The sequence below is a fragment of the Balaenoptera acutorostrata genome, chromosome 1 (assembly GCF_949987535.1).
Source record: "Balaenoptera acutorostrata chromosome 1, mBalAcu1.1, whole genome shotgun sequence".
Lineage (NCBI taxonomy): Eukaryota > Metazoa > Chordata > Mammalia > Artiodactyla > Balaenopteridae > Balaenoptera > Balaenoptera acutorostrata.
Window position 1 is genome coordinate 117797257 of NC_080064.1, and position 16070 is coordinate 117813326.

The window sequence follows — 16070 nt, forward strand, 5'->3', positions numbered from 1 at the left end:
AGACAAATTCAGGGAGCCCCGGGGGCACGGGAGGACGGGTGAGGCAAGGGGGCATGCGTGCAGGCGGTGGGGCGGGTGTATGCAGGGGCCCCTGTGACTGCTGGCGTCCCCGTCTGCCCAGGTGGCTGTGTTCTGGGCCTTCCATTCTGCTGCTGTCAGGCAGAATAATGAAGATCAGGAGGAGAAAGGCTGAGGCCCCAGGGCCTGGGGGGAGGAGTCAGGTCCAAGATTAGCCTGACCAAGAGAATGAGACTGCGGAATAGCGTGGGGACTCAGAAAAGGGCACCGGGCCCTGGAAGCCCCTGCCTTGCAACCTAGAAGTCTAGGGGCAGAGCCCGTGCTCAACTGGAACTCATCCCCCTTTCTCTCTCCCCACCCCAAGGAGAAATCCCAACAGGAACTGGCTCTGCACTGACAGCTCAGATAGCAGATGGGACCCAGGTTTCCCCTCCTGGGGTGTGTGGCACGGCCCACGGAGGCCAGATGGTGTTTGTGGGGGGAAGAGAGGCACGGGCCGTCCAGAAGAGGCTGTCAGCCCCCAGTAGCCCACCTGCCACGCACCCCTGCCTCTTAGAGCCTCATAGCAGGGAAGACACAGCCAGCCCTGGATTTTATAAAACAAGTTTATTCACATTTTAGAAAAACTAATTCTAGGACAGGGAACGGCCTCCCTTTGGGCTATGTATGAGATCATGAACAGAAGGCCAGAGGGAGGAGCTTAGGAAGGAAGGAGTGGGGCATGGAGGCCGTGTCCCCCACTCTGGGTGGGAGTAGGTCAAATAAATTAAAGGAAGGGCAGGCAGAGGGAGAGGGTATTCAGACACCAGAGGCGGGCTTGCGGCTGGGTTGGAAGATAGTCACACCTGCAGGAACGGGAGAGCGCACGTGGAGGGGGCTAAGGAGAGTGTGACTTCCTCCTGGCCCTGGCCCGCAGAGCTGAGAGGGGCTGAGAGGGGCTGCTCCTTCTCCAGCTGGGACCAGGGAGGGAGGTGCTCATCTCAGGACTAGGGAAGACGGGGCTGGGGCTGGGGGTCCTTGCCCCTCACCTGGGGTGTCAGGGATCACCGTTTCCGCAGCCTCTTCATGAAGCAGCAGGTGATGGAGCCCAGGACGGTGGCTCCGATGGCTAGGGCAACCCCTGCACCCACCAGCAGGGGCACAACCAGGGTGTCCAGGGCTGGGCGAGAGAGGAGGGCTGTGTTCAGCCTCGGGTGTCGCTGCCCTCCACCCACGTTCCCACCCGTGTGCCAGTACCTTCTCGGTCAGGCTGTCCACACCACCTCCTCCCGTTCACACACAGCTTTCCCCCGCCTGCTCCCCGCCCTCTCTGCGCTCAAGCCAGCCCCTACCCACCAGGACACCGGGGCAGCCGGGCACTGAAGGGCTGAAAGCTGGACTTTCAGACTTTCCGTGCGAAGCGAAGAGGAAGAGAAAGAGGAACCAGAGGCACCACCAGCAGGAGGATCAGAGGCAAAAGGGAGAACAAGAGCATGGGGGTGAGGGGGGCTGGGGGGGGGCACCACTCACCATGCGTGTATGGGTAGACCGTGACAGGCCCCGAGCGGGCACTGCCCGCCTGGTACCAGCTGTAGTCAGCGTGCTGCACCCAGGCGCTGGGGGCACAGTGGTACACGCCTTCGTCCTCGGGCCCCAAGCTGTGGAGTCTCAGCCGATGGCTTCGGGGCCCCACCAGCTCCACGCTGATAGGGCTGCCTCCGGGCCGGACCCCCAGCTCTGCCACACCGTCCTGGCCCACGCCACCCACCAGCTGGGCAGGGGCAGAGCTCAGCTCCCCCTCCTCCGGCCGCTCCACCCACCAGCTGGCAGCCAGCCGCAGCCCGGGGGGGCCACCCCGCACAGAGATGTTGCAGAGCAGGGAGGCCGTCTCCCCGCGGTACACTGTGCCTCCCACTAGCCAGGCCACAGCCTCCAGCACCACACCTGCAGAACAAAAGTCAGAAGGTGAAAGGTCAGGGGGCATGGGGTTAGGACTGCTGTCCAAGCAACACCCCAGAAACTCCGGGTGTTCCCACAATCTTAGTAGTATGAGACTGAGACACAGAAGCAGCCTATGGAGAGGGAGAGAGGCACAGAAACAGAAGGGAAAGGTTCTGCAGACCCCGTATCCTGTCCAGGGCCAACCCGCCCCCTCTCACCTTCCTCACGCACGTGCACGGGGAGGGGCCGGGAGCGGGCACTGGCGGCTTCCCGAAGCCGGGCCCCAGACCCTCGGACATAGGCCTTGGCGAGGCAGCGGTAGGTGCCCGCATCCCCAGGCCGGGCAGCCTCCAGCCGTAGCCGGTAGGTTCTGGAAGCCACCTTCTCCATGGCAATGTGCCGGCCCTCGTAGCCAGGGCCCAGGCTGCCCACACCCTCCGTGTCCAGCTGGGCAACCAGGCGGCCAGGCCCAGGTGCCCCTGCAGGTGCCATCTCCCAGCCCACGGAGTACGCGGCATGACGGCCTGGTGGGGGCAGGGCCCCTGACACATTGCACAGCAGCTCCAAGGGCTCCCCTGGGCCGATCCGACGCTCACCAGGCCCCACTGTCACTGCCAGCTGGCTGGCTGAAACACAGGAGGGGAAGGGGTGTCAGGGAGGCAGGAGAGGGCACAGAGCGCCTGTCCTTCCTTGATAGCAGCAACTTCGAGGCCACCCTCTCCGCCACCCGGGGGCCTGGCTCTCACCCCTCAGCCATGGCCCTCCCATCCCCACACCCAATTTCTGAGCAGAGAAAGTCCGTCATGGGTGCAGATGCTAACAGGAAGCAATACTAATGGGACTTCACTCTAGGGAAGGCGGGCTCCCTGGAGTCAGACGATGGCCATCTAGTGCCCATGGTGGCCATGGTGCCTACTGAGATACCAAGGCTCCCAGCTGGCGCCGTGGGACGCACGGCACTCACACAGTGTCTGCACGTCCACGTGGGCCAGGACAGCCCTCTTCTCCGCGATCTGGGCCCAGCTGCCATCGGGATCCTGAATCCACTCAGCGGCAGTGCAGTGGTAGGTGCCCGCGTCGTCCGCCTGGGCGCCCCCCACCACCATGCGGTAGCGCTCAGTCCCCTCCTTGCCCAGCCGCAGCTCCCCTGCCGCCAGCCGCTCAGCATAGGGAGCTCCGGCCTCCACGGCCAGGTCGGGCCGGAGTCCCACCACTTCCTGCAGAGTTGTTCGCCCCACTGGCGCCTCGGGCACAGCTCGCCCAAAGGACACGGCCAGGTGTGTGTGCTTCTGGGTGCTCGTCCGTGCCAGGCAGCCCAGTGCCAGCTCCTGCCCCTCGTGCACCATCAGGCGAGGGGGTGAAGTCGGGGCCTGACGGCCCCGGGGCCCTGGGGGGGTAGCAGACACCTGCAGCATATCTGGAAGAACTGGAGAGAACAGCTGGAGTGAGGGAGGGCTGGGAGCTGTACAGTAACTAACCCTTGGTACTGTTTCCTACCTACAACCTGTTTCCCTAAATAGACTGTGAGCTCCTAGAAGGCAGAGACTTCATGCTGTATTATTCCTTCTGTAACCCAATGGTGCCAAGCACAGTGCTGGGCACACAACGGGCACTCAATACTTCTTGAATTTCATAGAACCAGCCCATCGCCTACTCACCCTTATGCTTGAGACTGACCCCTGTTTGAAATACTCAGAAGAGTGGCTCTGTCTTCCTTCTCAGAAGACAAAGAAACTTAAGAGAGCAAGACTGTCATGTGGTCTCACTCCTCCTACCCTGCCTCTATTTCCCCCGCCACCCCCGCTCCCCCAGATCTGGATCCTGGAATCTCCAGGAATGGAGTCTGTTCACCCTATCAGGCTCCCCTCCCCTATCAGGGAATGGAAAGGGGCTGGACAGCTTAAGGACATTTCTCCTCTCCCAGAAGTAGCTTGACAGAATAAGAGCAGTGGACTGGAATGAAGAGTTCTGGGTTAGAGTCTCAGGCCAGCCACTAACTTGTTGGGTAACTTCATGCAAGTCACTTAACTTCGTTGGGCCTCAGGTTCCTCTTAGGTCCCTGCTGGCCCTGACTTTCTGCCTTTTGGGAGGGCATGGCCCTGACCCCAACCCAGGGCCCAGTACCTCTCAGTTCCACTTTGCCGCTGTAGCTGCCCAGGTACTGGGCATCCGTGGAGGGTGTGTAGCATTCGTAAATGCCAGCATCCTGGGCCTGCAGGCGGGCAATCTTGAGCACCACGGCATCACCCTGCAGACGCTGTACCTGTACCTCACCAGCTGCCACTCGGGGCCCAAAGACAGCATAGGAGAATCGGGTATCCCTGGTACTGACAATGCCCAGGGCAGCCTCTGGGGCCTCAGGCCTGTACAGGAACCACTCGAAGTCCTGCTGGGCAGGGCCCTCGTAGCCAGTGACATTGCAGGAGATGGAGATGGCTGTGCCAGCCACGCGATACAGGGGCCCCTCAGGGACTAGCACCTCCCGGGCACAGCACCCGACTCCTATAGGGAAGGACAGGAGAAGTTAGGGATGCCTGGGTCCCTACTGCATCCCCCCCCCGGCCCCCACATCACTCTTGACCTCTGCTTGTGAAAGGAGAGGAAACCTGAGGAAAGTTGGTATACACTTGGGCCCTGTTCCAAGAACAGGCAAAGGATGCTGGGAGGTAAGACACCTGGGTCTCAAGGAGGTGCTGGTATAGAGCCAGGTTTGCCTCAGAACCCAGAAACATCCCATTACTGGCAGGCCAGAAGCAGAGCACCTAAGGTCAGAAAGGAGTGTATCTGCTTCCTGATCTAACCATTCCTGATTCCGGCTGTGCCTTAATTCCCCCTCCACCCCGTTTCCCCACGTTTATGCCTGTTGAGCCTTCTAGCTAAGGGATCCTGAGACCACACGTCCCCCTCCTTTGTTTGAAGGGAGATGGCAAAATCTTGATCAGAAGGGCTGGTTCGCTCAGCTGTGTCACCTGGACCAGGGGACTCCAGACAATGGAGCCAGTGGCCCGAGCAGGACAGGGCACAGGCCCAGTCAGTTCTCACCACACAATCCCTCCCCACTCCAGCTGTGCCATGAGCTCACTGCTTCTCCGCCCCACAGGGCTGCCGAGGCAGCTGAGGCTCAGGGGGCAAGAGCCAGCCTCTGCCCTGGCCTCTGGGGGCAGAAGCTCCCCTCCCCCACCAGTGCCTGCCAATCTCCCGGGGCAGGCCCAGCTGACAAACAACCCTCACCCCACCCCCTCCAACTCCCTAACGGAAGCCTTCATTTGCATATGGTGTGCATTTATTTACATCCCGCTCCCTTTCAGTAGGGAGGCAATAACCCCCTAGCTGCCCCTTCCCATGTTTCTCAGAGAAGCCAAAATGCTTCTTCACCCCACCCTCACCCCTACCCTGCCCTCGCAGATACTCCTGGTGGCCTTGGAGGGCTCAGCTTCTTCCTTCTCTCCTTCCATCCTTCCACAGCCCCAGATCACAGAACCTCAGAATGTAAGAAGGGCTGGGTCAGCCCTCTGCCTCCATTTTACAGATGAGAAAGTTAAGGTACAAGAAGTATAATGTCTTGGCCAAGTTCCTGCTATCCTTGGCTAGCTTCCACACGCCCCTGAAGAGGGACAAAGCCAGAGAGGCGATGGGGAACTCCAAGGAGAGGCCTGAAGGCACTGACCTCACCAACCAGAATGTCACTCCCAGGGGCATAACCGTCACCTTTCTTCAGAGGCTGGAGGAAAACACCTAATCTGTAGTCAAACTGTCCTCCAGCTCCTCCAGAAGCACTACCCTTACCTTTCCCTTCTTCCTGCGGCTGAGTCACAGGAAAACTTGCGGTTGCTCGGTTAGAGCACAGGCTGGGATCAGGAGGTCAGCTTCCAGCCCCATCCTCATCCCCATCCCCAGCTGTACCGTTTGGACCAGCCCCTTCCACTCCCAGGCCTCAGTTTCTACACTGGCAGAGAGCTAAGAGCTTCCACCCTGACAGTGAGTAAGCCTGTGTCTCAGAAGGGCTCTGCCCGAGGATGTTTCATAATCAGAGTGATGGCGGAGACCAGCGAGCTGACACCTTCCCTGGGCTCCGGGCAGACTCTGCTCAGGAGGGCCCCCTCCCATCTTCCTGGCTCCACAACTGCTGATGCTTGGAGATACCCATGGGAAAGTCACCCCCACTGCCTTGGGAAACCAGCTGCCAGGCAGCTCTCTCCCCAGCCAGGTCCCCTCCTCTGTGTTAGCGGGGAGGGAAAGGAGAGCAAAGAGACCTGCTTTGGAGTCAGATGGGAGTGGTTTCAAATCCAAGCCCCAACACTCACTAGATATGTTCTCTGGGGCAAGTGACTTCCTTTTCCTCATCTTCAAAATGAAAGTAAGCGCCTACACCCAGGGCGCTCAGATCTCGGCAAGCTTTTCTGTCTCTTTGCACCACCTTTACCCTGGGCTCCTCTCTGCTCCACGCTGCCCACTGGGGAAAACGGGCCAAGTACTAGGCTGCCAGGCCTCACAGCTCCTTCCTCTGTATATCCTCCTGCCTCCCACCCAGGGCCCCAAGGAGAGGACTCACTCTAGTCCCACAGGGCCCAGGGACCTATGCAGCACAGGGAGGCTCCTTGGCACTGCGATGGAGCTCTGGTCTAGAAACAGGCGGCTGGGGCTACGTCAGCCTCTGCCTTAACTATGGCAGCTCCAAATCCTGGCACCAAAGCCACCCCCTCACCACCCTGTATTCTTATTTCAAGGGTTTCAGTCTCCTGAACATCTGTACAGGCAGTCTCACTGCCTCGATCCCATACTCCTCCCCAGACCATCTCTACAGGGAACCCTCCCATTCACGCCCAAAACATTTCCACTGTCACTGTCCTCATGCATCCGTGCAGCGGTGGCCCAGAACATCCCACCATGAACACCCACCACAACAGATACAGGGTGCTTGGAGATCTCAGCATCAGTCTCCATGGAGCCTGGTTTCTCCTGAGGCAGGGAAGCTGGGACTAAGGGGGTGTGACAACCAGTGGGAGGCTACAAAGCCAAGTGCGGCTATCTGGGAGAGGGAAAGTGGGGGAAAGACGCAGCCCAGGACGGAGATGGAACTGCCTCCAACTTCAGATGACGAAGCGGGGTAGCGGGGGGTGTGCAATTAGGGGAGACGTGCTTCAAAGATTGTGGGCAGAACCGGCCCCTGGGCCTCCAGCCAACTCGGGCAATTATAAAGATGGACAGACACTGCCCACGCAGGGCGAGCACCCAAGGCTGGGCCTGAAGCTGAGTGAGGCAGAGAGGAGTCGCAGCATTTGGGCGCAGCGACCTCAGGACCTGAGTGTGCCGGCTGAGAAGTGGGGCCTGGCGGTTCCTGGGGGCGACACCTCGGTGGGTCCTCACTGTGCCCCAGCCCGCGGCCTAGAACTGGGGAGCCTTCACCGCTACCCCACCCCCCGCCCGCTCCAAGACTGGCTCGGAGCGCGGCCACAGAGAGCAGCTGGGCGCCAGGCCCGGGGAGGCTGGGGGAGCCCCTGACGGAGAAGGGGGTGCGAGGGGCTCCGAAATGCTGGGGAGGCGGGCGGGGCTGGTCACCAGGTGGCGGGCACCTGTCGGGCGGGACTGGGAGCCGGAGCCGGGGGCCGGGCTTACCCAGGATTAACAGCAGCAGCGGCGGCGGCGGCTTGGGACCGAGGGCGCCCATCCTGCGCAGCCGGCTCTGCGAAGGCTCTGGGGGGCGGCGCGGGCTCTGGGTGGCCGGGGGTTCGGGGGGCGCATGCCCGGGTGGGGGGCACGAAGCGGAGCAGCGAGGCGTGGGTGCGCGGAGCGAAGCTGAGCGAAGCTGGAGCTGCCAAGTCACCGCCCTCTTCCCTCTGCCCTCTTCCCTCTGCCCTCCTCCCTCCTCCCCTCCTCCTCTCCTCCTCCTACTGCTTTCCCTCCCGCCTTGGCAACTCGGAAGACCATTCCCGCCCCGCCTTACCCGGGCCCCGCCCCCGCCCTGGGCTCCCGGCCCCGGCCCCGGCCCCACTCCGGTCCCCAACTCCGCCCTGACCCCTCCAGACCTTGGCCCCGCTCAGGTCCCCGAGTGTGCCCCAACGGGGTCCTGGACCTCGGCCCCGGCTCCCCCCGCCCCTGTTCCAGGCTCCGCCCGGACTCCAGCCCTAACCCCGCCCCCTCTTCGGTACCCGGCTCCGCCCCGACCCCCACCCAGGCCCGCCCCCCTCAGCCCTGTCTCCGCCCCGACCCCGGTCCGGGGGCGGGCTGCACCTGGTCTTGGCCAAATCCCCGGCAGCGCCGCAGAGTGCACAGGTGCCCTGCACCTTCCGGCTTTTCCCTGAGAGTTGGGTGCAGGGGCCCTGGGGTCGGCGAGGTGACTGTGGCTTCTCACTTTGAATCCAGCCATTTGCTCTGGGCCTCTAGGCCTCGCCGCAAACCCTGCTGAAGTGGGAAAGGGCGGGATCTAGGAGTTAAGGAATGAGGAGGATCTGGTCTGAAGGGAGCTTCACGGCTCTACAAGGTCACTGGAGACCTGTTTGCCACCCCCTTGGGGCAGAACCAGAAGAAGTGAGTTAGGAGGCTGGGCCGTTTGGATGCTGTCACTTCCTGGTTGGCGATCCTGGTCAACTTGCTTAACCTCCTCCAACCTGTTTTCTTGTTGGCAAATTGAGGTGGATGTCATCCATCCCAAAGGATTTTTGTGACGTTAATTGAGATAATGTACAGAAGGTGCTCGGCACAGAATACACTAAATAGGAGATGGGGTCGGGGGATAAATTATTTAAACTCTTTGCTAAGAGGTTTAGTTCGGACCTAAGGAAAGGGTGAGCCTGGGTTTGGGTGAAGGAGTCTCTAGTTCCAGTGAGGAGAAGTGGACAACACTCTGCACTGGGAGGGGTGGGGCGTGCCCTGGAGGTCAGAGACAGGAAAAGGCATCTTTCCTAGGCACTCTGTTTCTTTCTCAACTATGGAGAATGTGGGGAGTGGGGAGGACCTGGAAGGGTGGAGCCAGAACCAGGAAAAGGGACAGCCAGGTCTGCAAAGCTAAGGCTGTCAAAGTGGCCATCCGTAGGAAGTGACCCCAGAGCTCATCTAGCACCTTCATCCTCAAACTTCCATCAGTCCCCACTGATTCCCCCAACCCTCCCACTCACTCCTCACTCCCTTTTACAGAGGAGAAAATGGAGGCCCAGAGAGGGGAAGTGACACAGGCCAGACCAGACATTCCTTGACTTTGTCTTCCCAGAGCCTGGCACAGTGGCTAGATCAGAGGAGGTGCTCAGTTGAAGCCACCTTCAGGAACCCTGGAGAGACTGGAGAAATTCTGAGACAGAATGCTGGGGACAGTTGAGGGAATCAGAGGTCCAAACCTCCCCTCTCAATACTTCCAATTCTGGCCCAGGAACAGGGCAGCAGGGTGCCTTTTTCCTCCTACTTTGTCATATCCACAGCCTGATGTCTCCAGATTCATTCCATCTAAATTCATCCACCGGCCAGATTGAGCTGTGTGAAAACTGAAATGTATAGGGAAGCTTTTGGAGGAAAGCCACTCTCCCTTTATTTGGGAGTGGAGTGAACATGATGCCTTCCTGATGCTTGAGAGGTGAGAGATGTTGCCAAACATCATCATCATCATCATCATCATCATCATCATAGATGCAGTTTATGGGACGTGTTGATCTTAAAAATAACAAGGTCTTAAGCTAGCCAAAATGAGTTTATTCAGGAATAGCAGAGGAATTACAATTTGAGAGAAACAAACTGGTGAACCATAGGCATGTCAGAGGAGACAAAGGGAAGGTCAGCTTTCATTAGGTTTTAGGAGGAAACTGGACAGGGCTGTGGCAGTTTTCTTTTTCGTTAGCTGCAACTGGTGAGCAGCTTGTTGTTGCTGAGTCAGAAGGAGACCTTTCTTCCTGCTGTGATCTGTAAGCTGCAGTGAGTGATATGTGTGTGAGAGCCCTCTTCATGGCTCCCTGACTCCATTTTGATTTAGGTTTCCTTTGTTCATTTTCACATTTTCCCCTTTTGATCAAACTCTTTCCTTGAAAGCATCGTGTTGAGTCAACATTCTGTTTGGTGCATAGTTTCTGCAGAGGTTGGGCAGGCAACAGGTGCAAAAATTTAAGATTATACAAAGCAAATTAAAAGTAATATGACTTTGTTTGTATGATGTCTTTAAATCATGATCCTAAAGTAGTCAACTGAACAAATAGCAAGTGCACTTGTTCCCTGATCTTGTATAATTGAGTTCCTACTTCTCCAGAGGCGTTTACCCACATGCAACAGGTGGTATATGTTAATGCCACCTTGTTCAAAATCAAGGCTATTGATTGTCTGCAACTACTTTAGCCAAGGAATCAAGTGATCATTGTTAGGCTGCAGAATCAGCTAGCTCTTCTAATGTTAGGGAGAGATTTATGTTCATATTCTCATTGGCACTTTGACCCAAGGGGGAAAGCCTCTCGCTATGGAGGCAAGCCCGGAGTCATGTATGCCCCAGGTAGTTCCCATTTAAGATGCTTACGAAGATTTAATGGGGAAGATCAGTGGGAAGCTTCAGATTTATTATAGATATTAACAGGGATGGTTAAATATCCCAATAAACACTGGCCTCCCATTTACCAGCTGTCCAAACATTCATAGGCTCATTGAGAGTTTCATTTGCCACAGACAAGGCTGAAGCCAGGTGGTGCACATAAGACTTATTAACAGTGCCACTAACTGGAATTTACCAGTTGGTCCTTTAGAGCCAAGAGTCAATGATGTTTGGGGAATATTTAATAAGAAACCATTCTGTTCTGTGGATTTTGTCCCTAAAGCCTGCAAAGAGAGGGGTTATTTCGTTACATCAAGCAGACTTAATACCAGAGGGTCACCACTGTCGTGGACATATCGAGGTTTCTGGTAACATATTCAACAGTCAGAAGGTTTCCCCCTTTGGCAATGGATTAGGAAATATGGGTAAGAGCATTGTCTTTCCAAGAAAGAGAGGGAGAAGATAAGGCAAGAAGTAACAGTAGGGAAAAGATATACAGGCCGGTCATCATGGGAAAGCTGTTTCCTTAAGCTACTGTATGCTTCAGTTCTTGGAAATCTTTACTTTTAGGTCACCAGTTGGGGTGTAGGTCCAGTCAGGGTTTGGTGCTTTCTTTAGATGTGACATATGGATCCAAGAGCCTATTCCTTGGAGTTTCGTGGCACAAGGGTTGGTTAACAGTACCTGATAGTGACCTTTCCAATGGGGTTGAAGAGAGTCTTTCTGGAGATGTCTTTTCCAATAGACAACTCTCCAGGTTGTAAGGTATGGTGCTTAAGGTCTTCATGTCCTGGGAGCATGCCATGGAAAGATTGTTCTAATATATGGTTAAGCATAGTTTGTGGGTTCTGAAAGGAGTGGTCCTAAGGTTCAGAAGGACCAATGGCAATGCTTTTGGCCAGGGTATTTGAAGGGTCTCTACAGATTTTTCCTGTTGGGTTTTGATGATGCCATTGGTACATTCGACTAGTCCTGGAGACTGGGCACGAGAACTGCAGTGAAAACGTTGTAGAACTGGCCATATGGCACAGACTTCTTGTCACACTTGACCAGTAAAGTGGGTTCCCCTATCACTATAAAGTTTGGAGGCGGTTCCCTCAGGTAGGAATGATCTTTTCCAATAGGTTCTTAGCCACAGAGGAGTCAGTAACCTGTCTACATGGAAAAGCTTCAGTCCAGAAGGAAAACATACAAATCGTTGCCGAGACATATTTACGCCCGTGAGGTGGGGGAAGCTGTATGAAATCCATTTGCCAAGCCTCAAATGGTCCGTCAGGCAATGTAAAGTGCCTAGAAGCAGTGAGGACAGATTTTTCTGGGTTGTATTTTAGGAATAAACATCATCCCTGGATCCAGCATCTTCCTATGCAATGCTGCATAATATTGGTCTGATATCATCTGCTGAGGATTCATGACTTGGGAAAGCAACATTAAAGTCTGCACACTGGTGTTAAAATTCACGATATGCAACACTTCAAACAGTGTGTCAACCTGCTCCCTCACTTTGTCATCACCAGTCTGTTCACTCTTGTTCAAAGGGCACTAAGCATTTTTGATGCAATGGTTTTTATCTCTTGACTTGTTGAAGTTTATCAGAGATCTCCACTATATGAATCATTTTAGTATTCTGAAGCAGGGGCTGTTTTTTGGTTTTTTTTTTTAATTATTCATTTTTATTTATTTATTTAATTCCTGGCTGTGTTGGGTCTTCGTTTCTGTGCGAGGGCTTTCTCTAGTTGTGGCAAGTGGGGGCCACTCTTCATCACGGTGTGCGGACCTCTCACCATCGTGGTCTCTCTTGCTGCGGAGCACAGGCTCCAGATGCGCAGGCTCAGCAATTGTGGCTCACGGGCCCAGTTGCTCTGCGGCATGTGGGATCTTCCCAGACCAGGGCTCGAACCCATGTCCCCGGCATTGGCAGGCGGACTCTCAACCACTGCGCCACCAGGGAAGCCCCCAGGGGCTGTTTAATAGTAGCTCCAGTGGAAAGTCATTCCCAGCCTGGAGAAGGGTTGGGGAAAGCCCCTGTGAGTCCTCGGAGTCCCATCACTGGGATGTGGAAGGACATTGGAAAGATTGGTTTGGTGACTGAAGACTCCTGGACCATTTAGTTTATAGCAGTCTTTTTTTCAGTGTCCTGACTTCTTACAGTAACAACAGGCTGGGGGGATTTTGCTTACAGGCCTCCATCTGCTGAAGCTAGAGATTAAGGATTTTAATGGTCTTTTTCTTAGTATAATCATCTAGGGCGCAGGCTAATTAGTTTGCCAAACTAAGTCTGCAATGGACATGGTTTCCCATTCTATTCTGGTTCTCTTAACCAAGAGAGAAAAGTCCTGGTTTAGCCCATTGATGAACACAGATTTGAAGCCTACCCAATTGGATTGGACATCCAGAGGGAGACCAGAAATCTCAAAAACATTTGGAGTTGACTGTAATAGTCGTGCACAGGTTCACTGGGTTTCTGAGTGTAAGCCTGAATCTTATTCCAGTTAACAGGTTTTTGGGATTTCCAGGTGAAGTCATTTAGCAACTGCTGAGCCCGATCCTATAAGTTCTAGAGATTTTTCAGGATTATCCCAATTAGCTGTTTTCGTTCAATGTTGGGCTTGGCCTTTGCCAACAAGCATGTGAACTAGCTGGTATAAATCTGAGGAACCTGACTGGTAAGTCTGGGTAGCTGTATTAAATGCCTCTGCAAAATCTATAAGGATCTTCAGTAGCTCTAGGAAAATCCTTGACTATGGCTTTTAGTTTGGCCTTAGTCTAGAGGACATAGGAAATTAGGGGCTTAGCAATAGGATCCTCAGAGGGACTGATTTTAAAGGAGCAGGTTCTAAGAGGTTCGGATGAAGAGAAAGGAGGGAGAGGTTTGGAGAAAAAGGGAAATTCACTGGGAGGGTTGGAATGAGGATGTGGTGGGTACAAAGGAGGTGGAGTACGTGCGGTAGGGGAAGAGGATAAAGAGGCTTCCAATGCGTTTTAATCTTCTTGTAATGGTTTATTCACCTCTGTCAATTTAGAAAGCTTTTTTTGTAAAGCCTCAAGATGTCAACTGAAATAGGTACCCATTCAATTTGTTGTCTTTTAGAGTTGTGGTCCTCAAGTTTAGTTCTGAGAGAAACAAATTTGGGGAGATTGAAGCTTCGCCATAATGGCCATTGAAGTTCTAAATTATCTTTGGTTAGGTCAGTCCATGTCATTAAAAATGCAAATGAGGAGGGACCATAGTTTTTAAACACAGAATGGGGCCAGGGTCCCAAAGGAAGGGCCATCCTGAGAGTGTTTATGGGATCCCATAATGTTAACTTAGAAGTTCAGAAAAACAAACAAGTACTCACCAAAAGGACAATGCCTTCAGGAAAACAGATCCTGAATAAAGTCAGAGAACTCAACCAAAAAGAGGGAGCTCGAATCTGAGAGGAGGCTTGTGAACCAAAGAAGACATCTCACAGGAGCGGAGGGCATGCAGTTCCAGGGGGTTCATCTCCTTCGGATCCCTTAATGGTTGCCATGAAATGTCACCCTTAAAGATGAAATAATATTTACAATAACCAGGACATGGAAGCAACCTAAGTGTCCATGGACAGATGAATGGATAAAGAAGATGTGGCACATATATACAATGGAATATTACTCAGCCATAAAAAGAAACGAAATGGAGGTATTTGTAGTGAGGTGGATGGACCTAGAGTCTGTCATACAGAGTGAAGTAAGTCAGAAAGAGAAAAACAAATACCGTATGCTAACACATATATATGGAATCTAAAAAAAAAAAATGGTTATGAAGAACCTAGGGGCAGGACAGGAATAAAGACGCAGACATAGAGAATGGATTTGAGGACATGGGGAGGGGGAAGGGTAAGCTAGGACGAAGTAAGAGAGTGGCATGGACATATGTACACTACCAAACGTAAAATAGATAGCTAGTGGGAAGCAGCCACGTAGCACAGGGAGATCAGCTCTGTGCTTTGTGACCACCTAGAGGGGTGGGATAGGGAGGGTGGGAGGGAGATGCAAGAGGGAGGAGATATGGGGATATATGTATATGTATAGCTGATTCACTTTGTTATAAAGCAGAAACTAACACACCATTGCAAAGCAATTATACTCCAATAAAGATGTTAAAAAATAAAACAGGGGCTTCCCTGGTGGCGCAGTGGTTGAGAATCTGCCTGCCAATGCAGGGGACACGGGTTCGAGCCCTGGTCTGGGAGGATCCCACATGCCGCGGAGCGACTGGGCCCGTGAGCCACAACTGCTGAGCCTGAGCGTCTGGAGCCTGTGCTCCGCAACAAGAGAGGCCACGACGGTGAGAGGCCCGCGCATCGCGATGAAGAGTGGCCCCCACTCGCTGCAACTGGAGAAAGCCCTCGCACAGAAACGAAGACCCAACACAGCCAAAAATAAAAATAATAAATAAATAATAAATTTAAAAATTTAAAGAAAATTTAAAAATAAATAAATAAATAAAACAAAATAAAAATGAAACAACAAGGTCTTAAGCTAACCAAAATAAGTTTATCCATGAATAGCACAGGAATTGCAATTCGGGACAAGCAAACTATGGTGAACCACAGGCAAGACCAAGGAGACAAAGGGAAGGTCAAGTTTTACTAGGTTTTAGGAGGAAATGGGAGGAGAGGAGGGCAGGCCGTGGCAGGGAATTTTTATTGGCTGCAAGTGATGGGCAGCTTGTTGCTGGGTCAAAAGGAAGGCTTCCTTCTTCCTGCTGGGATCTGTAAGCTGTGGTGAGCAATGAGTGCATGAGAGACCTCCCTTCATGGCTTCCTGACTCCATTTTGATTTAGGTTTCCTTTGTTCAATTTCACAGATGCCTGTACAATAAGGCCTTTTGGGACATTACTTCCAGTCTTTACAGCATATTGTGCCAGATGGTGTCATTTAACAGATGAGAAACTTGAGCTTCAGAGGGGTTAAGCATTTTGCCCAAGGCCACACAGCTTTTAAGTGGCCAAGGTATGATGAGCTCAGGCCTATCTGTCCCCAACACCCCAAATCTTCCCTCACCCCCCCCCCCCCGTCTCTCTTCCCAAGCCTCTTCACCCTATAACCTTTTTATTGAACAAATACCGACTGGAAATAGATGACTAATGAGGACCTACTGTATAGCACAGGGAATGCTACTCAATACTCTGTAATGACCTATATGGGAAAAGAATCTAAGAAAGAGTAGATATATGTATGTGTATAACTGATTCACTTTGCTGTGCAGCAGAAACTAATGCAACATTTTAAATCAATTATACTTCAATAAAAATTTTTCCAAAAATTGGACATGCTGTGGAAGCACACACGCACATACAAAAATACCGATGGGGCCACACGGCATGCAGGGCACTGGAGATGCAGAGGTAAACAGGCAGAAATGTTTCCTTCAGGGAACATACAGTCGTGCCGGAGAGTTGTACCACAAGCAAGTAATAACCAACCCCCAGAATGAGTGTCATGAGAGGGACACTCAGGGAGCAGAGAACACCCTAGGGCTTGGGGCTGGGAGGGAGCCGAGGGCAGGCAGCCGTTGAGGGCTGGGCTGGCCTCTCCAGTGGGAATGAGGCCCTGGGAGACCCGCTCTTGCACGTGCCCCTCCCCAGGCTGTGAGTTCCAGAGG

At 53.8% G+C, this 16070-nt stretch overlaps 1 protein-coding gene across 3 annotated transcripts; it reads right to left on the reverse strand.

Annotated features, from left to right (window-relative positions):
• Nucleotides 1-609: 609 nt before the first annotated feature.
• Nucleotides 610-7804, reverse strand: IGSF8 (immunoglobulin superfamily member 8). Of its 3 annotated transcripts, none has more exons than XM_007171782.2 (7): nucleotides 7555-7804; nucleotides 4063-4440; nucleotides 2903-3364; nucleotides 2157-2564; nucleotides 1528-1941; nucleotides 1047-1177; nucleotides 610-863 (listed from the first exon to the last, which is right to left on the reverse strand). In XM_007171782.2, exons 1-6 carry the CDS (start codon nucleotides 7604-7606, stop codon nucleotides 1062-1064), a joined length of 1830 nt encoding a protein of 609 aa, XP_007171844.2. In that variant the 5' UTR covers nucleotides 7607-7804; the 3' UTR covers nucleotides 610-863; nucleotides 1047-1061. The 3 variants fall into 3 exon arrangements, with proteins under 3 accessions (XP_007171844.2, XP_007171845.2, XP_007171843.2); XM_007171783.2 differs by having other exon boundaries at nucleotides 610-895; XM_007171781.2 differs by having other exon boundaries at nucleotides 610-1177.
• Between the last annotated feature and the right edge of the window lie 8266 nt (nucleotides 7805-16070).

What these genes read in the sequence shown, in the direction of transcription:
- IGSF8 (XM_007171782.2), bottom strand. Translation starts at nt 7,606, where the DNA reads ATGGGCGCCCTCGGTCCCAAGCCGCCGCCGCCGCTGCTGCTGTTAATC. An exon ending in CGTGGACGTGCAGACACTGT is followed by an intron (nt 2,565 to 2,902) that starts GTGAGTGCCGTG and finishes CCTGTGTTTCAG; the next exon opens with CCAGCCAGCTGGCAGTGACA. An exon ending in CGTGCACGTGCGTGAGGAAG is followed by an intron (nt 1,942 to 2,156) that starts GTGAGAGGGGGC and finishes TTTGTTCTGCAG; the next exon opens with GTGTGGTGCTGGAGGCTGTG.